This window comes from Xenopus tropicalis, chromosome 3, assembly GCF_000004195.4.
Source record: "Xenopus tropicalis strain Nigerian chromosome 3, UCB_Xtro_10.0, whole genome shotgun sequence".
NCBI classification, from domain to species: Eukaryota; Metazoa; Chordata; class Amphibia; order Anura; family Pipidae; genus Xenopus; species Xenopus tropicalis.
In genome coordinates this window covers 127,121,756-127,148,546 of record NC_030679.2, presented here as the reverse complement: position 1 = coordinate 127,148,546, position 26,791 = coordinate 127,121,756, and the positions used below count along the sequence as shown (strand labels likewise).

The 26,791-nt window shown below is 43.4% G+C and overlaps 1 protein-coding gene across 2 annotated transcripts; it reads left to right on the top strand.

Moving 5' to 3' along the window:
* Positions 1-2,105: 2,105 nt before the first annotated feature.
* entpd4 (ectonucleoside triphosphate diphosphohydrolase 4) lies at positions 2,106-25,801 on the top strand. 2 transcript variants are annotated; one of them, NM_001083353.1, is given in 14 exon segments: positions 2,106-2,225; positions 2,942-3,037; positions 5,633-5,768; positions 9,799-9,996; positions 13,513-13,718; positions 16,203-16,353; positions 16,839-16,942; positions 18,124-18,183; positions 18,601-18,731; positions 20,293-20,459; positions 20,580-20,904; positions 21,005-21,090; positions 21,436-21,597; positions 22,748-24,692. In NM_001083353.1, coding segments are annotated over 12 exon segments (1,827 nt in total). In that variant the 5' UTR covers positions 2,106-2,225; positions 2,942-3,037; positions 5,633-5,760; the 3' UTR covers positions 22,977-24,692.
* The last annotated feature ends 990 nt before the right edge of the window (positions 25,802-26,791 follow it).

Sequence of the window (26,791 nt, the reverse complement as noted above, 5' to 3'; positions counted from 1 at the left end):
TTAAAGAGCAATCACTTACAGAGCACCTACCACCAGAGCAAGCTCCACTGGACTGCCTGTGGTTCTATTTATGCAGTCTGTAAAGGTGAACTAATCCAACCCCACCCTCCTCAAGCTGAGGGTAATTACAAGGGAATGTAACCTGCTGTAAGCCTATGGATCCCACAAACTTTGTAAATTAGCTCCAAAAACAACAATTACTTATGAAAAAAATAAATAAAACCCAACAGTAAAAAAACACAATGGTTTTGATAAAGTTAGTAAAGAATACTTATCCCTTTTTAGTTGAAATGAAAGCAAGTTGATTCAACCAGCCACCAGCCTGTTAGTAAGCCAAGTCATGAAACTAAAAGAATTATAGAAAAGCTTTGCCAGCATTATCCCTTCAAACCTTTTAATCAGACACTTATTAAATATATATCCTGAATGACTAGTTAGTACATAATGTAGAAATATGCTGAAGACTGTACTGATTTCTACATAGTTCTGTGGAAACTATGTGGCATATGGAACACTTTTATTGCTTAAGTCTCAGATGCATGACAGACACAGGTGCTTCATCTGACAGGATTTTATAACCTGTCAGATATCATACATCCAAATTAGGAAAACGGGGCAGGACGCATCAATCAAATAATCACTGATTTCTGCATCATAGCCCGCCCCATGATGGCAATGGCTGCCCCCCCCCCCGATGCCACTGCCCACCCCCTCCCCACCAACTGTGTTACTACTGCCCACCCTCTGCCAGGAGTAAGGACCCGGGAATGGTGGCAACCCTACCATACATGCAGGCTATCAGAGGGCCCCCACTGGCCTTCTGGTATTTTATCTTTTTCCCAATTAATAACATTGGCATCAGGCACTATTTTTACTAGCCAGGCTGGTATCAGGGGGCAACTGTACATTAGTAGCCAGCTTTTTTCTGCCCACGTACTGCCAGTTTCAGAGTAGCAAGTCGGTGTAAATAAGAGTTCTGCTCACTGTGCCCATCTGTTTGCCTTATATCATTTTTTCTTTTGTGAATCGTTAGGCTGGCACATATATAATATCATTCCTACCGTAAATGTATAAATGTTTCTATTTGAAAGTAAAATCTTTTTAATAAAAAACATAAGTTACAAAAAAAATTCCAGGGCTGAATCATTATCACTTTAATTACATGGTTTTAGACACTTATACCTCTGCTGCAGCGGTGTAGAAAATACTGTGATCATGGGAACTACATCTCCCAGAAGGCCATGCTCTGTGCAGAGGAAGTGATGTGGGAAGGTGGAGTGAAGTGCTGGAAGGAAGTGCATATGAGCAGAAAAGGCAGCTGGAGATATGCCCTGAGCAACTGGCAGGTCCTGAAAGGCAGCTTGTGTGTGAGTGCTGGGAGGCAGAGACCCCTGTGTGTGAGTGCTGGAAGGGAGAGACCCCTGTGTGTGAGTGCTGGAAGGCAGAGACCCCTGTGTGTGAGTGCTGGGAGGCAGAGACCCCTGTGTGTAAGTGCTGGAAGGCAGAGACCCCTGTGTGTGAGTGCTGGAAGGGAGAGACCCCTGTGTGTGAGTGCTGGGAGACAGATCCCTGTGTGTGAGTGCTGTGGGGCAGAGGGTGAGTGTGCAGCTTGTGTAAGTGCTGTGGGGCAGAGTGTAAGGGTGAGTGCTGTGGGGCAGAGGGTGAGTGTGCAGCTTGTGTGAGTGCTGTGGGGCAGAGGGTGAGTGTGCAGCTTGTGTAAGTGCTGTGGGGCAGAGTGTAAGGGTGAGTGCTGTGGGGCAGAGGGTGAGTGTAAGGGTGAGTGCTGTGGGGCAGAGGGTGAGTGTGCAGCTTGTGTAAGTGCTGTGGGGCAGAGTGTAAGGGTGAGTGCTGTGGGGCAGAGGGTGAGTGTAAGGGTGAGTGCTGTGGGGCAGAGGGTGAGTGTGCAGCTTGTGTAAGTGCTGTGGGGCAGAGTGTAAGGGTGAGTGCTGTGGGGCAGAGGGTGAGTGTAAGGGTGAGTGCTGTGGGGCAGAGGGTGAGTGTGCAGCTTGTGTAAGTGCTGTGGGGCAGAGGGTAAGGGTGAGTGCTGTGGGGCAGAGGGTGAGTGTGCAGCTTGTGAGGGTGGGTGTGCAGCTCGGAACACCAGACTGAAATCCCTCCAGAAGCTTTTCTAGCAACCAACCCTACAGGGAGACTTTGGTAGTGAGAACTGCATTCCCCAAGCAAGTTACTGTGCAGCGTGGCTTCTCCTGCCTCACAAACCTGCAGTAAGTGTGCACTAATACCTACAGCTAAACCCTGTATATCAACTGTGTATAACAGCAACTCTGTCATTAAATGTACAATATTGTTCCCTCTGCTCCGGCATTAAGTGTGCAATATAGTTCTCTTTACTTGTGCTTTAAATGTCCAATATGGTTCCCCCATTAATAACTTAAAGCTGAGCAAACCTCTATTGAAACTCCTTGAGGGGGAATTCACAAAAGAAAATTGCTGAATGACAGATTTTATAGCTGCCTGGAGCAAACATTGCATGGGCTTTTCTGTTTTAAGTGCCATTTTATTTCAATCCACTTAATAAATTGTGGTGTGCACTCACTGGGAAGTTTTGGGGCATTGCCATGGCATTACTGAAAGCAACCCTCACCGTTGGGTGGGCTTTGCGCCTCATAGAATATTCAGTGGAAACTACCAAACTAGATACACAAACTACCTACACTGGTCTAAGTGACACATGCTAGATCTGCTTACTTCCGTCCTTGCACAACAATACAGCCTGAGCCCTGAGCCAATGCCAGCTCTGTTATTAACATAGTGTGAAATATGACAGAAATGATATGTCGCACGTAACATGGAAAATGCCAGAGGCATCACATATTGAATGACCAGTTCTGAAATGACTCCCCAAAGAACTTTTTTTTTCTAACAGTAACATACTGAGTGGTTTGTTCTGCAAAAAATAACAGATTTCTGGTTGCTTTAGGTCTGCCTGGTGAGAGATCGAACAGAGGTAGCCCGGAGTGATTGGCATCTCCTGACCTGTAGTGACGTGTCCGGTGTCGGCGTGTGCGGAGCGCGGGTAAGATGCGCTGTATAGAGTAGTAAGCCTGGGGGTTACAGCAGCTGGGGGAAATTTTCATTTCAGGCATGTCCACAATTAGATGCGAGTGTACTTGTGGCAACGTGTAACATGAGTGACTGTTGTCTGACCTGCAGCCCTTCCAGCTGTGGTTGAACTACAGCTCTAAAATAACTGAGAAGGAGCAGTTCCACAGCTGGAGGGCTGCAGCTTAAATATCCTTGATACATATATGCTTTGAAATCTTATTTACCTTTTTCTTTCATGGGGTTCTTTTAGAAGAATGCTGAAGGCGCAAGACATATAGGGCCTGATTCACTAAAGTCCGAAATAAGGAGTGCTATTTATAGCATGCGTTAAAAATCTTATCACTTCTTATTTTTCGCTCGATTCACTAAAAGGACACTTGTCATAATTAAGAAGCGATGTTCATGGCGTTATTTATCTTGCGACAACATATTTTCAAGCAATATATTACACAGCGCACAACATATTACGCAGCACATTGCTTGAAAATATGTTGTCGCAAGATAAATAACGCCAAGAACATCGCTTCTTAATTATGACAAGTGTCCTTTTAGTGAATCGAGCGAAAAATAAGAAGTGATAAGATTTTTAACGCATGCTATAAATAGCACTCCTTATTTCGGACTTTAGTGAATCGGGCCCATACTCTCTTAAACCAGCCCAGTTTAGGATCACTTTAACAGCTGCAGGTTGCCTTGGCTTAGTATAGAGAGTGGCTGTGAGGTCAATACAGAAAACAAATAAGTGATCAGGTTTGACAATCCTGCAGTTTAAGGACCTCCCTATCAAGGAATATTAAGCCGTTTCTTGAGGCTGCCATTGGTAGCTAAAGCAGTAGTCAGTACACAGCCAAAGTCAGGTGTGTGAGTAATAAATAGTAAGTAGGAAAGGGAAAGGGAAGTCCTAATTGAGGTAAGGTGTTTGTGGTGTAGGGCTATCACAGAAACTAAGAAAAGCATTGCTGTGGTGTAGGGCTATCACAGAAACTAAGAAAAGCATTGCAATGGAAGTGGAATCTGTTATTAAAAATGTATATATTGAATACAGCAGAGCAGCTGCTAGAGTTGCCACCTCATCTGTTTAGGGGGTGCTTTCTAATTCAGTAAGGACTGTCCAGGTTTCAAACTTAAAAAAAAAAAAAATACAGACAAACTGTAATCTGGGTTCTGGACTGTGCCATTTAAAGCCTGTAATTGTTGGTTTGTTTCTCTTTTTGGTCTAACAGCAGGATGTTGTATCCAAGAGAGTGTGTCTGTATCCAACAGTGTGTCTGCTGCATGCAGTAAGAATCTTAAGAGCTGGACATCTGGTTTTATAAACCAGTTTAGTGCAACAGTATGCAGTCCAGTAGAAAATGCCCACACCCTAGCCCCGAGATAGATAAGTAACCAGAGCAAAGGTAGGAGTTAACTTTGAGGCCAGTGCCACAGGCTCATATGCAGCAGCCTTGTGCCGAATTCCGCAGCACAGTGGCTCCGGGGCAGGCACAGCAACCCTTTGGGAAACTTATTAAGGTCTAGCATAGGTGGTAAAGCATTGCTGTCCAATACAATGCAATTAAAGCTGTGGACCTAACTAGAGCATATTTAGAAACAAGTCATATAAATGAGAAAATAAGGATCTGAGTGAAAGGGTTGCAAGTTGTTTTTTCATTGTAGGTGGATTTTCTTTCTGCAGTGCTGGTTCTGCCTCTTGAAACACAGAAAGCAACCAGCTAACTTGAAATTTCAGCTACCATTGAAAATGTATAATTAATGTTTATTGGAAAGTTGCTTAGGAATAACTTTGTCTCTTTTTAATAACAAAAGAAGTTTTGGGTGGAGTTCCCCATTAAGAGAAGTCACTAAAGTTCAACAGGACATTCATGCAAATGAACAGGACCTGGGGTGGGGAGGGGTAGATAAAGGTGATAGAGAATTGCTGTAGGTGGAGATACGGGGGTGGGGCGTGAAAAGAGATTTGCTTTATCTTAATAAGGTAAATGTTTTATTAGAGGAGTGCAGACGTGTAGGATTGGGACTAATGCAAGGAGAAAGAAGACTTTTTTCGCATCAGAAATGGGTAACTTTAATCAGGGCTTTGGCGCCAGTACATAAACAATTAAACTCCTACTCTTCAGTTTACATTACATCCAGAGACCCAAAACTGCTTCCAACTCCACAGCTCTGACTGTAATATGCACGTGGTGTGACCCTCAGTGCGTATAATTACTGTGCTGAGTAAAGATGGCCATATACTGACCGACCTTTCACAATATCCTCCCACATGGGGGACAGACACAAGGCCATAAACATTGAGGGCCGCTTTATTTAGCTGGCAGGTTGAACAATCAAGTCTGACAGAATCTGAAGAGAATTACATCTTACAATCACAAAAAATAATTTTGTTCAGGTTGCAATTCTTCCTGCTTGTTATGATGGGGCACTGACCAAGGGCTGTGCGCATAGGAAGGTCCTCCTCTGTTCAGACCAGCGTTCTCACAGAAAGAATGAAGCTTCCTTTCTCTGATCCGTGTGCTATTTCTTATTTTTTTGTGATTGAAATTCATGGAATGTGTTTTGTATGCAGGAGTAATAACAACAAAATACCAGTAACAACAACATGGAGCAGAAATTCTGCAAATGACATAGGAAACACCACCCACTATGGGTTGAATTTCTTCTACCTGTGCTGCTAACGTGCTGGGCTTCCTCATAATGGGAAGGTGAGTAGAAAGACATCCAAGGATGCCGAACAAAATCTACACGCAATGAATGACCTAATTGTGAAGCTGCTATTAGTCATTTTGCTACTCTGGCGTGGAGCAAGCATTTTCTTATAGCCCCAGTCATGTTAAGGCATTTGTTGATAAGGTTATAATCTCAATAAAGTACCTAATAAAATGTTTGCATAGAGTTATCTTTTGTTGCAGGCTATATTTTTAGGTTGTGCCCACGCAGGACTGCCTTTGGGAGAGACTAGAGGGAGAGTTTTCCCAGGCCCAGTGGGTTTTGGTTCTTAAGGGCTCTGGCACACGGGGGAGATTAGTCGCCCGCGACAAAACTCCCTGATTGCGGGCGACTAATCTCCCCCGTGTGCCAGAGCCCTAAGAGGGGCTCGGCCATGCTGTACATTAGCCGGGACCCTCTGTTCTCAGTGAGCTGTTGCTTGCTGGGGAGGGGAGGAGAGCTGCAGTTTCTGTTTCTGCACAGCTCTCTGTCCTACTCTTTTTTTTTTTTTCATCAAAGTTTAAGTCCCAAGAAAGCTGTGTGGGGATTGGATAGGTTGGGGGATGAAGTTCGAACTTTCCCCTAGCCCAGTGCTGTCCAACTGGCGGCCCGCGACCCCCCTCTGTGTGGCCCCCCACCTGTCTGGCTGCTTTGATGGCTTACTCTTGTGTAAGATCTAAGTGGTATCAGTACTGTGATTAACTGCCCCCCTGCATGGTTCTCACCTCAGATTCAGGCTGTAATCAGGCTGTATTGTTTAAATATATAATCCCCTGTGTTGTTCACACCTTTTAATCTCTGCATTGTTCTACCCCTGCAGTGTTCACACCTCAGGCTCAGGCTGTAATCACCCCCATTGCTCCCCTGTTCACACCTCAGGAGCAGTAGAAACCCACAAATAATCCCTGCATACTACAAAAAGAACATATACTGAGGTGGTACTGCAATTAAAAACATTTTTAATATATAGTTTATTGTGCAGACTGTAGGAGCAGTGCCAGAATTGTGTCACTGTATGCTGCCTGTGTGTGCCATACACACAGGCATCATAGGGCAAGCAGAGTATGGCACACACAGGCAGGGTAGGGAAGGCCGAGTATGGCACACACAGGCCGAGTATGGCACACGCAGGCCGAGTATGGCACACGCAGGCCGAGTATGGCACACGCAGGCCGAGTATGGCACACGCAGGCCGAGTATGGCACACGCAGGCCGAGTATGGCACACGCAGGCCGAGTATGGCACACGCAGGCCGAGTATGGCACACGCAGGCCGAGTATGGCACACGCAGGCCGAGTATGGCACACGCAGGCCGAGTATGGCACACACAGTGAAAGTATGGCACACACAGTGAAAGTATGGCACACACAGTGAAAGTATGGCACACGCAGGCAGGGTAGGGAAGGCAGAGTATGGCACACACAGGCAGGGTAGGGCAGGCAGAGTATGGCACACACAGGCCAAGTATGGCACAAACCAGCCAAGAATGGCACACACAGTGAAAGTATGGCACACAGGCAGGGTAGGGAAGGCAGAGTATGGCACACACAGGCAGGGTAGGGAAGGCAGAGTATGGCACACACAGGCAGGGTAGGGCAGGCAGAGTATGGCACACACAGGCAGGGTAGGGCAGGCAGAGTATGGCACACACAGGCAGGGTAGGGCAGGCAGAGTATGGCACACACAGGCAGGGTAGGGCAGGCAGAGTATGGCACACACAGGCAGGGTAGGGCAGGCAGAGTATGGCACACACAGGCAGGGTAGGGCAGGCAGAGTATGGCACACACAGGCAGGGTAGGGCAGGCAGAGTATGGCACACACAGGCAGGGTAGGGCAGGCAGAGTATGGCACACACAGGCAGGGTAGGGCAGGCAGAGTATGGCACACACAGGCAGGGTAGGGCAGGCAGAGTATGGCACACACAGGCAGGGTAGGGCAGGCAGGGTAGGGCAGGCAGAGTATGGCACACACAGGCAGGGTAGGGCAGGCAGAGTATGGCACACACAGGCAGGGTAGTGAAGGCAGAGTATGGCACACACAGGCAGGGTAGTGAAGGCAGAGTATGGCACACACAGGCAGGGTAGGGCAGGCAGAGTATGGCAGGTTTTTGCTGTACTACAACCATTAATATGGGTATGGTCATGTGATAACATGGGTGTGGTTTCAAGTGGATGCAGTTTCAAAAAGGGGAGTAGTCAAAACTGGCTTCCATTATCGGCCCTCCACCGCGTACGTCGGAAAAATTCCGGCCCTCGGTACAACAGAAGTTGGACAGCACTGCCCTAGCCTATTCAATTCCCACAGCATTCTAATGGGACTTAGGGTGAAGACACATGGAGCTACTTAGTAGCAGCTACTTGTAACTGCTACTGAACTCCAGAAAATACCCTTCCACAGACAATACTGAGAAATGCCTCTGCTAAAACACAAATAAAGACAATAATCAGAAAATGTTTATCATTGTCTATTTTAGTAGCCATGACAAGTAGCTGCTACTAGTAGCTCCATGTCTCTTCACCCTATTAAACTTTGGTGAAGAAATGATCTGGACAGAGAGCTGTGCAGGAGAAAGAAGATGCAGGGATTCCTGTTATAGGGAAAATGAAAGTAAGAAGGTGAAGACAGGGGGAATGAGGGGCACAGAGAAGGGAAATCAGGAGAGATTGGCACATTTAGTGAGTAGATGGAAGAAAGCATGGCATATGTGTGGGTAAGGGGAAAATTGCATATGTGTGGGGTTGGAGAGAGAACCCCACATACTCCCCAACTCCACATATGCCATGCTGCCCCTGCCCCCACATGTTCCTCCAGTATGTCAGAGCACATAATGTCAGTGATGGTATTTCATACTGTGGGAGGGGGACGTAGATTGTGGGGGCAGCCTTGTACCCACACATGGGATACTTTCCTTCCTTCTTACAGCTGTGCCACTGCTTAGCTGCTATGAATGATATGTAATGCCATTCCAAGTCATGTGTCCCATAAGAGATGTGGGAACTCAAGCATGCTGTCGTCAGACTGACGGCCACTCAGAAACATTCAAGCAGATGGGGGCATTCTGATGGGCACTGTACAGCACAATAAAAAAGGGACCGTATACTCCCTTTTTAAACACAAGTTAAGTGAATAGGAGGTACTCTTAAGGTATTTCCTATTGTTAATTAAAAAAATTCTAAGGTATTGTTGTTTTTTGAGATCGGCTGGGTAAAGTGTATTAAAACCAAGTTCAACAGCCTGGTTGTTGCAAGCAGTTGCGGTAGGAAGAGAAGGTAGCAAATCAGATTACCAGCGCACAGATAAACACCATGCAAAATGGACTTCTGCTTCTCAGTAAGCCAATACTATTACAAACAGCCTGTACCTCTGCATAAAATATGGTCAGACGCAGCTGTTTCTCGGCTTTTTGATAAACGCAGTGGATATGCAGTTACAGTATATGGCCAGGGCTGATTACAGGGGTAGTAGTGTGTGTCAAAACAATAGTAGTAATAATATTATAGAAAATATGGATTTGTTTAAAATTAAGAGTTGGCAGTATATATTTTTACATAGATTCTAATGTTTTTTTAATGGTGTATTTTGGTGTAACTGCCTCTTTAAATTGCCCACAGGCTGTCCAAACAGAAGTGTTGTAATTGTTAATGATATTTGATCTTTGGACATTGGCTCTAATTCTGGGAATATATCTGCCCCTGCCATAAAGCGAGATAGGGCGTCTGTTGTTTGCCAAAAAGGCAAACGTAATAGCCACAAGTACCAGACAATGGCTTCTAATATACAAGCATATAAAATGTCAATAATGTTTTGTACAGTTTTGTTTGCATAACTACAAGGCTGTACATTGTGCTTCTGAGGACAGTATCTTTTTAAATCTTTTAAGGCTGAGCTCCATCTTAGCTAAATAATGGGTGCTGTGTTCTCCAAGGTCCTACATATTTTTATATTATTGCGTGGGCAGTGTGCAGGTTATATTCATTACTTTTTCCTTTAAGGTCCTTCTTTAAAAATGTCTGTCTTTATCCACAGGTTAAGTATTTCTTGCCTGGTTCCAGCTTCATGGCACTTCAGCCTCTCTGCAACTGGGTTCCCTCGCCTCCTAAACCCCACTTTCCGTCAGCTGATGGTGATTGGCGCAGCAGCGGTGATCCTCCTTTTACTCATATACTCTCTGCTCATGGCCAGGAGCAAACATGGCGGTTCTTACCTAGACATCAAATATCAGAGGTAACCTATAGCCTTGACCCAGTTTAGATACAGTTAGGAATATGCACTGCTATTAACAGTATTATAATAGTACCCTAGGTACAATAAGGTCAAATCTATATTACTTGCTGCAGCTGATTCACATTATAATATATGGCATATTTGCTGACTACGACACACCTAAATGAGTATCCTGGTATAACCTGCACATAAGCATTATGGCATGATGGTCATCATGTACTATAAATAGTCCACTTTTCAAATACTGTAATGGGAAGTGGGTGCCACAGGTTGGCAGTGTTTTAATTGCTGTGTTTTATGTTGGGTAAGTTGTGAAAATCAGTATACTTAGTCTGTTGGCCTTAAAATATAACCCCAAATTCATGATTTATCTCATGTCATATTTCTAGGACTGCTCTTGCCATAAGGCAGGGTGAGATCCTGGCTCTGGTGGCAAGGAGCAGCTAGTTACCAGGGGTACACCCCTATTAACTTTTAACAGCTTTCTTTTAAGTGTAAATTTGAGCACACTAGCACTCTCTGCACTAGCGATGTGGCCCTCCCTGACCTGCTCCGACGCTAAAGTTGTAATTGTGAAGTGGGATGGGGGCGGCACCGGGGCTGCTGTCTCAGGCCCCAGGATTGGCACTGCATATTTCATCTCATTTCATCTAAACTTAGGGGCACATTTACAAAAGTACGAACGCATGAGTGTTCATGCGAATGCTCCGAGTGTATTTTCGCCGATTTTTTCGGGCGTCCGCACAACTTTTTCGTACACTGCACAACTTTTTCGTACGCTGCACGACTTTTTCGGACATTTGCACGAAAAAATCGGAAAGGTTTTACCGCTGTTTACCGCAGATGCTTTCTCCAGCTCATGATATAACATTCATCCCATTAACAGGGACATCCCTGTTAATAGGTTGAATGTTGTATACTTTGATTTAGTGGGGGTTTCTATTCTGCTTTTAACACATATGTGCTGTTCAGGGGAACATTTGTTCAATATAGGAATGATTTTTTTATTCCTTTGAACATACCAGACTAATAAGAAGATGAGCAAGGGACTGGCGCAGACACTGACGTAAACCCCACTTAATATCTTTTATTGTGCAGTCATAATATTGGCTATTTGAAAGAAGTAGCTGAGAGGCATTAAATGGTTGGTGGTATTTCTTCACATGCACCTGGTTAGACTTTATTTAATTGCGGCAAGTCCATATGGCCACCATACGAAACACTTAGACAAATGCTATTTTTAAAGTGAAGCACTGCTAAAATAGCCACAGGCATTTAGTACCATGCATCATAACAGCTGGGGTTGCCCACTGCATGCCACGCTGTTCCCACCTGCTCTTTGCCCCAACTAGAAATCAGCAATTTTCTGTGTTTCAGTAAAGATATTAAAGAAGGAACTGTAAGCCTTATTTTATATGTGGGTTATAGTTCAGTTACAACACTGTAGAAGGTGGACAGGTGGAGCGAATCTTGCTGTGTATAGCCACCTTAAGATATAAATAATCCTTATTGGAAGCAAAACAATCCTATTGGTTTTAATTCATTTTTTTTTTTAATTTAAATGATTTTTGGTTGACTTAAGGCAGTGCTGTCCAACTTCTGTTGTACCGAGGGCCGGAATTTTTCCGACCTACGCGGTGGAGGGCCGATAATGGAAGCCAGTTTTGACCACTCCCCTTTTTGAAACCGCACCCACTTGAAATCACACCCATGTTATCACATGACCATACCCATATTAATGGTTGTAGTACAGCAAAAACCTGCCATACTCTGCCTGCCTACCCTGCCTGTGTGCCATACTCTGCCTGCCCTACCCTGCCTTTGTGTGTGCCATACTCTGCCTGCCCTACACTACCTTTGCGTGTGCCATACTCTGCCTTCCCTACCCTGCCTGTGTGTGCCATACTCTGCCTTCCCTACCCTGCCTGTGTGTGCCATACTCTGCCTTCCCTACCCTGCCTGTGTGTGCCATACTCTGCCTTCCCTACCCTGCCTGTGTGTGCCATACTCTGCCTTCCCTACCCTGCCTGTGTGTGCCATACTCTGCCTTCCCTACCCTGCCTGTGTGTGCCATACTCTGCCTGCCCTACCCTGCCTGCGTGCCATACTTTCACTTTGTGTGCCATTCTTGGCTGGTTTGTGCCATACTTGGCCTGTGTGTGCCATACTCTGCCTGCTCTACCATGCCTGTGTGTGCCATACTCTGCCTTCCCTACCCTGCCTGTGTGTGCCATACTCTGCCTTCCCTACCCTGCCTGCGTGTGCCATACTCTGCCTGCCCTACCCTGCCTGCGTGCCATACTTTCACTTTGTGTGCCATTCTTGGCTGGTTTGTGCAAACTTGGCCTGTGTGTGCCATACTCTGCCTGCCCTACTCTGACTGTGTGTGCCATACTCTGCCTTCCCTACCCTGCCTGTGTGTGCCATACTCTGCTTGCCCTATGCTGCCTGTGTGTATGGCACACACAGGCAGCCTACAGTGACACAATGCTGGCACTGCTCCTACAGTCTGCACAATAACTATATATTAAAAAACTTTTTAATTGCAGTACCACCTCAGTATATGTTCTTTTTGTAGTATGCAGGGATTATTTGTGGGTTTCTACTGCTCCTGAGGTGTGAACAGGAGAACAATGGGGGTGATTACAGCCTGAGCCTGAGGTGTGAACACTGCAGGGGGTGAACAATGCAGAGATTAAAAGGTGTGAACAGTACAGGGGATTACATATTTAAACAATACAGAGGGATTACAGCCTGAATCTGAGATGAGAACCATGCAGGGGGGGCAGTTAATCACAGTACTGATACCATTTAAATCTTACACAAGAGTAAGCCATCAAAGCAGCCAGACAGGTGGGGGGCCACACAGAGGGGGGTCGCGGGCCGCGGGCCGCCAGTTGGACAGCACTGACTTAAGGTATGGAGATCCGAATTACAGAAAGATTCCAAGTCTGGAAAACACCTAGTCCCGAGCATTCTGGATATTGGGCCCCCTACCTGTAAGACGCTGATAAACCATTATTAGATACATGTCTACGTAGTCCTAAAATGCACAAATGCCGTTGCATATTACCTGTGTTTATCAGTGAGCGCCTCGTATAATGGAGACAGTTCAAAAAAAAAAAACAGGAATTTTTTCCCCTTCTGAGGCAAATTGGAGAGGCTTTAGATAGGATTTTTCACATTTAGACAATATGGTTGAACTTAATGGAAGTGTGTCTTTTTTTCAAACCAAATTCCCATGTTATTCAGGATCATGTAATAGCCAGGCATGAACCTGCCCGGTGACATCTGGGCCAGTCTGGAAAATAAAAGCTGTTATAAGTAGGGTTTTCCGTTTACTTTTTCTATGGAATATGAGAAGAGTATGTTGATAGAAGTTATTCTGCAGTTTTATTTTCCTCCGCACTTGTCTGGCAGGTTATCTAAAAGGTCAAATGACAGTAATATCTTGGTGCAACTGTAATAATAACCCAGGGTTTTTTTTTGTTAAAAATGGACCTTTCCTTATTCCAGGTACCTGGCTCGTGTTACAGACATGGATGCCACAGACACAAGCAATCCCAACATTAATTATGGCATAGTTGTAGACTGTGGAAGCAGTGGCTCACGGATATTTGTGTATTGCTGGCCACGTCACAATGGGAATCCACATGAACTTCTAGATATCAAGCAGATGAGAGATCAGAACAGGAAGACTGTCGTCATGAAAATCAAACCAGGTACCCAGTACAAAGATAAGGAACAGACAATAAAAGCATGAAAGCTATGATTACATGTTGTCACAGGCACGGCCCTGACTGCCTTTTATCTATAAATGTACATGTTTGGCAGAAGCACTATTTGCATTTCTTGTGTGCAGACTTATATTCCCAGGATCTTGCAGCTCTCTAACAGTTCGTGCCAAAACTTATTTATTCCAGCTGTAGACTTTAAAGGGGAAGGCCACCTGAAAATGAACCTTTAATGTTATTTAGACATTGGATTTATAAGACAAGCCAGTCAGATAAAAATCTGGTGCTGTATGGTCACCTCAGGTTTGTGGGCATATGGAATGGCTTATTCAAATCAGAAGCTTCCTTGCCATACCTTTGCACAGCTCATATTCACATTAGCTAAATAGATGTGAGTGTGGTCTATTCAGTTGGATTGAACTGCATGGCAATGGCTGGAAAATCTTTCCGGTTTGAGAAATCACAATTCACCATTATAGATAGTAGTCCCTTTGCTCATATGTAGGTTTTGGTTAAGGTCCCTAAATTACGTGATGCAATGAAGGCAGAGAACAATCCCTCAGTATACATTCCCTAAAGGTTTACTATTCATCCCATCCATCTTAAACTACATAGAAGTGTTGCTTTTCATTATAATACCCAGTAGGTGGCACCCTCTCATGCAAGTTTTTATGTCCTAGAACATAATGCGTGAATATTATTTTTATCTGTTATGACAATGCCTTCAACCCCATGAAGAAGTCACCCTGTCCTATTAAAAAGTCTTTAGTTTATTTTTAATTCTCATAATGAAAATGCAATAGAGTTCAAAAGAAGATCAGTTTATTATAGTAATTGGAAAAGCATTTTAACTACTTTGCCTTGTCTCCTACAGAGATGTTTGCACCATGGTAATTATACTTTAAAAATGTATATCTGTACGTGTTTGCTAGATGTCTATACACCAACAAAATGGAGGCACGATACATGTGAGATAGAGGTAGCAGCTGTGTTCTACCAGGATGCATTCCTAATTGTATCTTTGTGCATCATTCATTCCAAGGACAGGATAGATATCTGTTATAATAATGCAGTTAAGAATTTCTATATCTGTTCTCCTAAAGCATCTGCCATCTTGAACCGGAACAGTAGGATATTATAAGAAAGGATCTTATTCATGGGACTGGAAGGGTCATCCAAGTTCTATCACAATGCTGGTGAGCCAGCATCCTTCCCAGTTCAGTCAGTTGTATGATCATTGTAGCCTTTCATATTTCTGCTTCAGTGGCCATTTGTGTTTTGTTGTCTCAGATTTTGTTTTGGATTGAGACTTTATGAATGATAGAACAGTGTTGGAAGGCAGTCTGAATGTGACTGACGGTTATGGACCTGGGCCATGCAGGATGTTAGGTGATCTTTATTTGTACTGCCGCCATTTGATGTTTTCCAGCCTAGTATGTAAGCAAGTCGATACAGCAAAGCTTGAACTGAGAATTGTTGGGGCCTAACAAGTTGCATCTGTCTTCTGTAGCTAGGAACTAGAGGTCTGCCAGGGAGCTGGTTGGTTTCTTAAATTAGTTGCATTTCAAACAACATTTCTAATTAAAAAGGAGAGGGTTTAGCAGTCATCAGTGTAGGCTGACAGCGACCCATGTTTAAATACCAAGCCCCCCCCCCCCGCCCCAAGGTAGGGTCAGGGTAATGAACCTGCAGGGTCAGCTTTGGAATTTCTACAGGTTTCTCAGATATGCCTGACTCTCTGGCAATGTACTTGAGTAACATGATCACTCTGACCTGAGCAGCCAGCCTTTAGAACTCTAATGTAACTACCATCAAAAAGCAGAACACGTTTGCTATTCACTTCAAACACTTGTGTAAAAAGTGACAGGTACCTGTAAGTGAGTGTAAGCTCACTGGGGCAGGGAATCAGTGTTGGGCCAAGCCGGCCGCCCCACACTAGGCAATTGGCACATGAGTGTGCGTGTATGAATGAGCATGTACAGCCGCACTGAAGATGAAGGGGGGGAGGTAATGTAGGTAGCGAGGGGGACATAGGGGCAATGGGGGGGACAAGGGCCCTTACTAGGGGCAGGCAAAAGAGGTACGTGTCTAGTGTCCCCCTGACTGTTGCACCCTAGGCACGTGGCTCTTCTACCTACTCCTAGTTTCAGGGACTAATGGGAATGATGTGTAATCTCTGTAAAGTGCTGCTGAATATGTTGGTGCTATATAAATAAAGTATAATTAATAGAGGCCTAGCGGTTTTCTTTTAAGCTCACCCACCCCATTTCAAGCAAACAAAATACCTGATTTAGTCATAAGAAAGATATTGTACAACTAAGTTGGCTAGCATTTTAATGGACAACGTGCGGCTGCTTTTCTTTTTGTTCAAGAGTCATTTTTTTTTTTGTATTTGTTCTTACTGTTTACACTAGAAGACTCCTTGAATACTATAAGAAAGACCTGTTTCTCTTCATTCCTGTCCCTCTGCAGGTATTTCAGAACTTTCTAGCACCCCAGAGAAAGCCAGTGACTATATCTCCCCCTTGCTTGACTTTGCTGCCCGCCACATCCCCAAGAACAAGCACAAAGAGACCCCTCTGTATATCTTGTGCACTGCAGGGCTGCGAGTCTTAACTGAAAGGTGAGATTGGCCCCCTAGGGGGCAGAAAATAATACACAAGTTGAACATTGATGCATGGGCTTGCAGCTCAGAGACTGAAAGACTTGGTTGTGGCCAAATAATATACGGGGACTGTTCTTGGGCTAATTTCCACACTCAAATGTTAAACATATTCTGTCTCATCCATGGTTAATAATAAAATGGCTAAGTGCCATTTAGTGGTTTTGCTGAAAGCAAATCTCTTTTTTTTTCTCTACCATAAGTTATATTTATACCATGCCAGGTGTCTAGGGAATGGTATAAGGACCACAGTCATTTGCGGCCTAGAGTTCCGCTTCCCATCTTCGCGTATTTGCACTCAGGCCAACGCTGTGCCTGTCAGTGTGGCTACAAGGAGCTGTGAATGAGAGCGGATTCGCTGCCTATAAAACGCAGACAGAAAGAAGTGGATAGTATGCCATGTGTGAATGCTGGTGTGCAAAGGTCATAAAGATTTTTCTCATTAGCCAACAGGAGGCCATACTGGAAGATCTGAGGACGGATATCCCGGTGCGATATGACTTTCTTTTCTCTGACTCACACACTGAGGTCATATCAGGGAAACAAGAAGGTACAGTGTGTAGCTGCAGCCTTATGTGCTTAAATGTAATTGTACCATCCTTTCAATATATTTGTTTTACTCTGCACTTCATACCCTGCCAATCTCCTTCGGAAAGTTGGTTAAACAGCGACTACAATTGCAGTATATATATTATTGTACATTATGGAAATGGTGTTAATTTTTGCCATATAAACTGACCATTGGCAAGCCCGATAAAGGACCAGTAACACCAAAAACCTGTATGTGTCTTCTCTACATTTCAAATTCAAACGCTTCAAAGTTACCAACTTTATGTTTAAATTAGAGACTCAAATCTCATTTTATAAATAAGTCGCTGTTTAGCTATGGGGTCATTCAATCAAGTTGAAATAGAGAAAGAGGACATATGTTTTAAAGGAACAGTAACACCAACAAAAATTAAAGTGTAGAAAAGTAATTAATATATTATGTACTGGAGAAGAAAAGCACAGGTCACGTAGCATATAAGCTGTGTATATTCCCATTGTATCTGCTATGTTACCTATGTCTTTTCTCCTTTGTATATATAAACTATAATAGTGTTTCTAAAGCAAACACACAGTTTTTACCAGTGTAGTGCAAGAATACATTATATTTTGAGTGCTTAAAACAAAAAAAATAAATCATTTTTTGGTGTTAGGGCTGTGACACACTGGGGGATTAGTCGCCGTGCAACAAATCTTCCTTGTCAAGGGCGACTAATCTCCCCAAAATGCCATCCCACCGGCTAGAATCTAAATTGACGGTGGGATGGCATTTGCGGCGGTGCAATTTGCCGAAGTCGCCGAAGTTTCCTTTCAAGGCAACTTCGGCAAATTGCGCCGCCACGTATGCCATCCCACTGGCGATTTACATTCTAGCCGTTGGGATGGCATTTCAGGGAGATTAGTCACCCGCGACAAGGGAAATTTGTTGCACAGTGACTAATATCCCAGTGTGTCTTCAAACTGTAGCTGCATTGTTGGTGCCCTCTGCATGCTGGGAGTAATGTGCAGTAACATGCACACAGGTTGTACTCCTCTAACTGCGCAGTTTTATGCATTTCACCCCCCAACAATATTTTTATAAATTTGCTTTCTGCATGAATTGTTGTATACTTATACAGTCTGAAGGGTGTGTTAACTGATTTGACTTTGATATATATTTTTTCTCCCTTATCTTGTACACTGTAGGAGTTTATGCCTGGATCGGCATTAATTTTGTCCTGGGGCGCTTTGATCATATAGAAGAAGGTAAATGAATTGTCACGCTTAAATTTCGTTTGAATTCCTTGGGCTTCCTGCCAGGATGAGGTGTGCAAGCCAAACCTGGGTGTTCTAAGGTTATGAATCCTATAATAGCTCTGGGCCACAAAATAACATCTTACTCGTCTATATCTATAACGTGTCTTTTCCACTTAACCTTTATTTGCAAGGTGAGGTCTCTCAGTAATTTTTGATGCCACGTTATTTAAGATGTGCTAAGGTGTCTTACAATTTTACAAAACTGGTGTAAAGTAAAACTAAGTGAGCATGGGGGTTACTTGAAAACAGGTGATGTGGGAAGTGAATGAGAGGCATGGCAGGTTATTACTGTGTATAGTCTATGTGGATGGGAACATTCCCCTTTCCTCTCAGTCTACCCACTTCTCTCACTGTGTTTTCCCACAGAAGATGACGCTGTAGTGGAAGTGAACGTCCCTGGGGCTGATAATAAGGAAGCCATCCTGCGCAAGCGCACAGCAGGCATCCTAGACATGGGTGGCGTCTCCACCCAGATCGCATACGAAGTCCCTAAAAGTGTAAGCTTTGCCTCCTCCCAGCAGGTCATTATCTGAAAAACTTCATTCCTTTTTTTTGCTTGTTTTGCTTTCAGTTTTTTTATGTTATAGCGATTACATAGGCGTCGGTATTATGCCAAGTCCTTACATCCGTTTCAATGATTTAAGAAAAGGGAAAGAAAATAAACCCTGTTATGAGGTTTCTGGCTTTGTGCTTAATACACTTGCAGCATAAACAGCAGCCACGTGCAGACCTCTACATGGCAAATAGCGGCCAAAAGGAATATGGTTCCGAACACTTGGCGTGTGGCAGGCACAGGGAGAAGCCAAACACAACTCACTTTCCTCCCAAAAACAGCAGCTGGTTAGCTGCCTTTGTTCCCTGAATTGTCTCAGACAATAACACAGCAAGAAAAAAAAATCATATTATTAATTATAATAATTTGAGCTAATATTGGGGTTTTATGAAAAAAAAGGGTGTGTGATAGTTGGCACTGTCTCTTCTTTTAAACCGCGGTGGTGCATGTTAATCTGGGGAATTACAGAATTTATTATGGGATACTATTATTTCTGGCTGGAACAGATTATGAGGAGCAGAGGAAAATGTTGGTCACTTTGGGAAATTAAATCTGTACATGCTGTCCTTAGTTTCCCACTGCTTGCTTCTGCATTCATTTGAACTGCTCACTCCTATTTTCCTCCCCAGCCTTTGGTCACGTCGCATTTCTACTGCCACGTGAAGATGCCTTTTTTTTTCGCGTTTCCATACGTAATGATCCGTATATTAAATGAAGGCTTATTTCTGCATACTGCTTTAGACATCCTAAGCCCAGAGGTCATGCTCTGCAATCTCTAGAGATTGGTGCCAGAAAAAATGTATTATCCCATGGAGATTTGCAGAGAGATAAAAGGGACATTAAATTGACCAATTATGCATCAAGCAAACCATTCATTGTTCTGTATGGCATTTCACTGTGTTTGTCTGGGAGGTGCGTAGTGTTTACATTCAGCCATTTATTCAGTCTAATATGACCACTAGAAGAGGGTTCTATTTCTGTGGAAGAGGGTGCCTTGTCAGGTCAAGCATGACGTACACCACATGTTTTACAAAACATTCATAGATCATTTCAGTTACCCCTAGGGTATATTGTGCCATTATACCACCCCAAATATATAAACAAAATATCAAGGAATCTGCAGACTGAGGTGGTTTAGTCTGTGATAGCTGGGACAGTATAATGGAAAAACATAGGCCCAAGATAATAATAATAATGATGCCTTAGTGCACCATTAATGTGGTAGTGTCATTGCACATCAGTCTCACAGTATCTCCTTTATAAAATGATGCCCAGGAAGAAATTTGTGTTGCCAAACAGCTACTCTTTAAGCTGCCTGGAATTCATTCTATATTCTATATACATGGTGGTGATGTTCCATGTACTTCTCAATGCATGTCCTGTAAGGCAGCTTGTAATAAGACTAGTAGGGCTGCAGGAACACTGTTATGCAAGATGGCAACTGCATGTACTGTTGCTGCCCATTGCAGCTTGATGCCCGCTGTTATTCTTTTTTACACCTGCAGGAAGAAGTGGCTAAGAACCTGCTGGCGGAGTTCAATCTTGGCTGTGATGCGCACGAGACGCAACACGTTTACCGTGTGTATGTTGCCACCTTCCTCGGTTTTGGAGGTAACGCCGCTCGCCAGAGGTATGAAGATCACATCTTCTCCAGTAACATGGAAAAGAACAGGTCAGCATTCAGGGCGAACAGCCATGTGGTCTTTTAAAAGTGGCTCTATTTATTGTGTGTGTGTGTCATGTTTTTTGTACACACTTCTACACATAATCGGTGCCCTGTTTTTGTTTTTAGGTTACTGGGGAAGCAAATTGGCATGTCTGGGGATGCTCCATACTTGGACCCCTGTCTTCCTCTGGATATCTCTGATCAAATCCAACAACGAGGGCAAACTATGTACCTGCGTGGCACAGGAGACTTCCAGCTTTGTCGCCAGATCATTCAGCCCCTTATGAACCTATCTAATGAGACACAGACCACCTTGAATGGCGTTTACCAGCCACCAGTTCCCTACCACAACAGCGAGTTCTACGGTTTCTCCGAGTTCTATTACTGCACTGAGGATGTTCTGCGTATGGGTGGGAGCTACAACTCTACTCGCTTTCTGCTGGCAGCACAAGTAAGCACTAGTGGAAGGGTGGGCTTAATGAAGCTGGACCCTGAGACATGACTGGGTCTCACTAGTGCTGCTTATTAATATTGCCTCATTATACCCTTAGGATTACTGCGCCACCAAGTGGTCTACACTGAGGGAGAGATTTGACCGTGGCCTTTACGCATCACATGCAGACCTGCACCGTCTCAAGTAAGTTGGCATAAGTAGAGCAGGTCTCTTGGCACCTGGAAGGGACTGAGTTTCAAAAATATAATATTTCCTCATTATACTATGGGGTATATCTATACTGTTATATATAAATCAAACCATATACAGGTATAGGACCCATTATCCAGAATGCTCGGGACCAAGGGTATTCTGGATAAGAGGAAAATCAGTTTTAAAATTCTGAATTATTTGGTTAAAATGGAGTCTATGGGAGACAGGCTTTCCATAATTCGGAGCTTTCTGCATATCCGGTTTCCGGATAAGGGATCCCATACCTGTATCTCAATTTTTCTGTTAATGAAACACTGCTCTATCCTCATTTTACAGGTACCAGTGCTTTAAGTCTGCCTGGATGTATGAAGTTTTCCACACAGGATTTTCCTTCCCTAGTAACTATGGCAACCTCAAGACTGTTCTGCAGGTGTATGATAAAGAAGTGCAGTGGACCCTGGGAGCCATATTGTATCGGACCAGATTCTTGCCATTGAGGTATAACTGTATTCCATGGGATATTCTAAATCCAACTCTTTCCAAAAGCTTGGGCTTTATGTGAAACAATCTATATGCATGTAGCTAAATGTATAGTGTATCATTTAACTCACACTTACACTGTCCTACAGCAAAATGGCAATGTGTAGGGCAACTAGTACCTAATAGGGGAGGAGCCAAACAAACCGAACAGCGGTGGAAAAAACTTTAAGCAATGTGCATTAAAGGGGTAATTCACCTTAAAATTAACGTTTATTATGATGTAGAGAGTGATATTTCAAGACAACCTGCAATTGGTCTTCATTTTTTCATTATTTGTGGTTTTATAATTATTACACTTTTTGTGCAGCAATTCTTTAGTTTGGAATTTCAGCACCTATCTGGCTGCTAAATTACTAGTAACCAGGAAGCAGTGTGAGTGAGAGACTGGAATATGAATAGGGGAGGACAGAATACAAAGATAAGTAATACAAAGTAACAATAACAAAATTGTAGCCTCATAATAGATTTGTGGCTGTCGGGGTCAGTGACCCCCATTTGAAAGCTGCAAAGAGTCAGAAGAAGAAGGCAAATGATTAAAATAAAACTATACAAAATAAAGACCAATTGAAAAGTTGCTAAGAATTAGCCTTTCTATAACATGCTTAAAAGTTGGTGAATTACCCTTTAATTTAGGTTTTTACATTTAAGCTTGCCCTTAGTTATTGTAGGTTCCTACTTTCCATGCTGAGGGAAGCTCTAATGTTATTAAATCCTATTAGATATAATAATTAGATATAATAGACAAAGGGACCTAAACTGTGTAGTGTCAGCTGTAAGAATGCTCAGCTGCAACATTTATTATATATCGCTGCTTTCTTAGAATTCGTTTTATATCTCACAGCAAATACTCCCAGTGTGCTTACTCTTATTCTTCCCTAGCTAATACACACAAATAACCAGTGTCCCATTTCAGGTTTAAAAAAAAAAAAAAAAAGGATTAACCTTTAAAGCTCCAGTGACTGTCCACATATCTGATCTGAAGAGCCATATGCTATATTATGGGGCCCTGCTGTAAGAGTTGCCTGCAGCAGTTCTGTAGCTTTCATTTAACTAGCTTGCTGCTACCACTGTTCTACCCCTCTCTGACTGATTCCTGTCCCGCCCACAGAGATATCCAGCAAGAAAATTTCCGAGGCAACCATCCCCACTGGCGAGGGGCGTCCTTTGTGTACAATCACTACCTGTTTCTGGTGTGCTTTCTGGTTGTCCTGCTGTCCATTGTGCTTTACCTGTTGAGACTTCGACGCATTCACCGCCGTATGCAGCGCAACACCTCCTCTTCTGCTCTGTGGGTAGAGCAAGGACTTCAGTCCCCCGGGCTATCAAATGTTCTATGAGCCACCGCAATACCCGCACACTTCTCATTGGATCGGCAAGAAGATTGTATGGACTGTGTAGCAGCTCCCTGTTATCTATAAAAGATCTGGATCTTATGATTACCAGTGTGGCTGCCATAGCCCTGGCATGTACAGATGCATTTAACAAAGCCATGTTTTTAGACTCAGGGTTACCTTTACCCAACAGTAATAACTGAGCGTGATGGAACCCTCACTACAGTCGATCAGGGCATATCTTATATGAGGATGGAAGAACACTTGTCACCATCTACGTGGTCACTACATCCTCACATGCAAAAAACTTGACATGAAATTGTCATTCAGGTTGTTTTAGAACTCAGAGGCCCATTGGCTTAAATATCATGGTCATGATCTAAATGGGAGATTCTATTCTAAAAACCCCCAAAGATTTACTTCACCCTTTGGAATATATTTCTGAGAAGAATGGAGCTTGAGCGGCTAAGGAAGCCACTTTCTCTCTAGTGTCTGCAGTGTTCACTTTGTTCTAAAATGGGTCAGTGTTGATGATGCATAGGGTAGTGTGACAGACATATGCGATTTCTTTTCCTTGGCCATAGCGCAGTGAGATATTGTTTAAGGGATCTGTACCTATGTGTTAGTGCCCTCTCCTAATTCTGCCTTATGAGGAAATTGTTAAACGGTAGGTGACTGTTGCATTGCTCATCCCTGTATATTTGCTGATAGAATTTTCTATTTGGTTCCTTCATATGAAGTCCAACCTTCCGTCCATAAAAGGCCTTGTACGATATAGTATTTTTACTATATAAAAAGGGATCGGGTGCGTGATTACTGTATGATCAAGCAGCTGGCAAATGAAGTCCGCATTGCTGTGCGCCTAAACGATAACGGACGAATACCTGCTGCTGTGCGTTTGTTAGGGGCACCATCTTTGTCTCTGTTCACATAGGGCATCTGTTTTGTTTCCTTTCACAATTTGCATTCACATTAGATATAAGGCAGCTGTAGTTTCCAGGATACCTTGGGTGGGGTGTGTGCAACTGTGTATTGTGATGGTGAGTAACTGCACACATATAAATCATGCCACTCCGCCTCATTGTCAGCTGCACTTTAAACTGCAGTTAAATAAGGATTTACTGTCTAAACTGCCTTTTTGTACATTCGGAATTCTTAAGTACAGCCTTCTGCTTCTGGCCTTTACCTGTAATTACGTGGTTTACAGGATCTGTCTCATTAAAGGAAAACGTGCACCTAAGACTAAAGTAATATCCACAAGGCCTCTATAAATTATATATATGTGTGTGTGTATGTATATATATATTATATATACACACACACACACACAGTACGGTCTGGTTATTGTACATGCAAGAGAGCACCTTTTTTTTTTAAAAAATGTAATGCATCTGTTTCATTATTATATAGCGAATTCCACTGTAACAACTGCATAAAACAACTGCATCCAATCCACTGCTCAGGCGGATAAATCTGCCATTTATTTTACACAGCAATAGTGTTTTGTTTTTTTTTACATTTTTTAAGAAGTAAAATGAAAGAATCTTTGTGTGTAATGTGCCAAGTGTACTATCCTGACCTGGCACATGTGGGGGTGCAATCCTTACAGAAGCACAGAGGTTCACGTAATATATTGAAGGATTTGTTTATTGGGATAATTCAGGAAATGATGAGGGACGTTTGTTTCATGATTTTTTTTGTGTGTGTTTTCCACATTTTTATTTATTAAATAATTTATTTGCCATATGGCGTATGTGTAACTGACTCTCACAGTGCAAGGGGTCTGTCTCTGACCTGACGGCTGGTGTCGGTGTTTGCAGAATGCCAAAATATGCAGCCATGCTTTGTTCTAATCTGCTTGCCTGACCTCTCGCTCTCCTGTTTTTGTACTTCTTAATCTCCTCCTGGCTACATTCTCACTCCTTCCTGTAATGGGCCTCAGTAGTTCTCTGTTCTCCATTCCAAGTCTCCTGGCTGATCTTCACCTTGGCTGGTTCTCTGGATTTTGTTCTCAGTACCTGCTACCCTGGGTCTGGTCTTTTACAACATGACTGTCCCTACTAATGACAAGTGCACCCCAAATACTGTCTGCGTATTGTCTTTATATCATTTATGATGTGCATGAAATATCTACTCGGATGGTGTTGGGTTCCCCTACTTCCAAGGCATATGGTCAGTATGCTGGTAACATTGCTGCCTTGCACTGCCCTGGTCCTGGGTTAGATATCAGCCACTGTTGTTCTTAGTGTTTATACCCATATCATATAGTAAAGCCTCCACTCAGGACTGGGTGTACAGGGCACCACACAACTACAGACATTGGTTGCTTACTACAGATACTCTTCCTACATCACCTCTCAGCTAAAATTCAGGTCAAGCCTTGGTCAGTAGATTAAACTGTGTGAAATATACGATCGGCCAAGGAGCATAGATGTAATCCAGAGGCCATTTCATCCAATCAGAAATCCAAGTAGCTGATCATAATTGATCTTCCTGACTTAACCCACCTCAGCTGTTCAAAGATCTACTCCCTTGGCCACTGCAGACCTTTCCGCATACGGTAGCATAATTCTGTGCATTCACGTTGGTTACCTAGAGGAACAGTGGCACAAAATGAAGAAGGAATTGATCCTATGGTTGAAAGTCAAGTATCAATGTTCAGAGGCACTTTCTCTTCCTGCCGACCCTCCGTTCCCCATGTGAGCTTTGAAACCCTTTCTGGGTTCTTTGTGTCCATCGTTTCATTTCCTTCCTATGCTACTGGTTTGCACTGAACTTTGTATATGTTTTCTCCTTTGTATGAAAAATACAATAAAAATCAATCGTTGGGCGCCCAGTGTGTTGTTCTGCGCCGGCATGACATCCCACAAAGAACAGACATTCTTGCAGCAGCTAAAAAAATGAGACTTTTATTAGAACAAGATGGCAGTCTTTGGATTCCTGGCTGCAAATCTGTAATGAATTTACCACAATGCACAGGATTTAAGAGCAGTGGGAACGATGCGGGGACTGGCCAAATACCTTACGCAATTAGTATTTGAGTACTTGAACAATTCATAGAATTTTTTCCTTTGCCTACATGCTCTTTGGCAGTGGATATATTAATGTTCCTCAAGAATAAGGAACAGGGATTTTAAACAATAAAATAACTTTCCTGGTCCATCTACATTCTTGCCCTTTTACTGTCCTTTCAGTGGCTTTTCTGCCAATTCTGATCAGATCAGAGGCTTCAATAAATGTGCGTGTATTTTTTTTTATACACTAGTGATGTGTGGGTTCCCTAAAGACCCTTGGGTTTGGGTCAACAAAGGGAACTTGCTTTATGATCCGGTGAGTGGTGGGTTCAGTGCCTGTTCTTATGCCCCTACACTGATCTTCCTGCCTTTTCTACTATGGCCCCCTTCCACGTGGTATGGCCCCTCCTAGGTGGTGACCAGTTAGTTACATTTAGGGTATACATATGTAAATAGAGAGAGTTAGGTTCAGGTGTGGATCATTGAATTGGGTTAGGGCCAAGTTTTTTCTGGCTCCCATGCATCATTGATATATAATATATGGCAAAAGTATTGGAAATGGCTGTATAAGCCACACCCATTATAGACAGTACTGGTGCCCTTACAGCATACATTCCCTGACTCCCACTTTGTGGCAACAGTTTAGGGAAGGCTCTTTCCCATTTCAGTAGGAAAATAACCCCATTCACAATGTAAGGTCCATACAGAATTGGGCGGCTGAGATGGGAATGGAGTAACCTACACAGAGCCCAGACCTCAACCCAAAAGGCCACCGGTGGAACTCTGACTGTGCCAATAGCCAACACC

Bases quoted from the DNA above. Each gene is read 5' to 3' on its own strand.
- entpd4 (XM_012959158.3), top strand. The intron at 18,756-20,292 runs GTCATTATCTGA...TTACACCTGCAG, and splicing joins GCTTTGCCTCCTCCCAGCAG to GAAGAAGTGGCTAAGAACCT. The intron at 21,091-21,435 runs GTAAGTTGGCAT...CTCATTTTACAG, and splicing joins GCAGACCTGCACCGTCTCAA to GTACCAGTGCTTTAAGTCTG.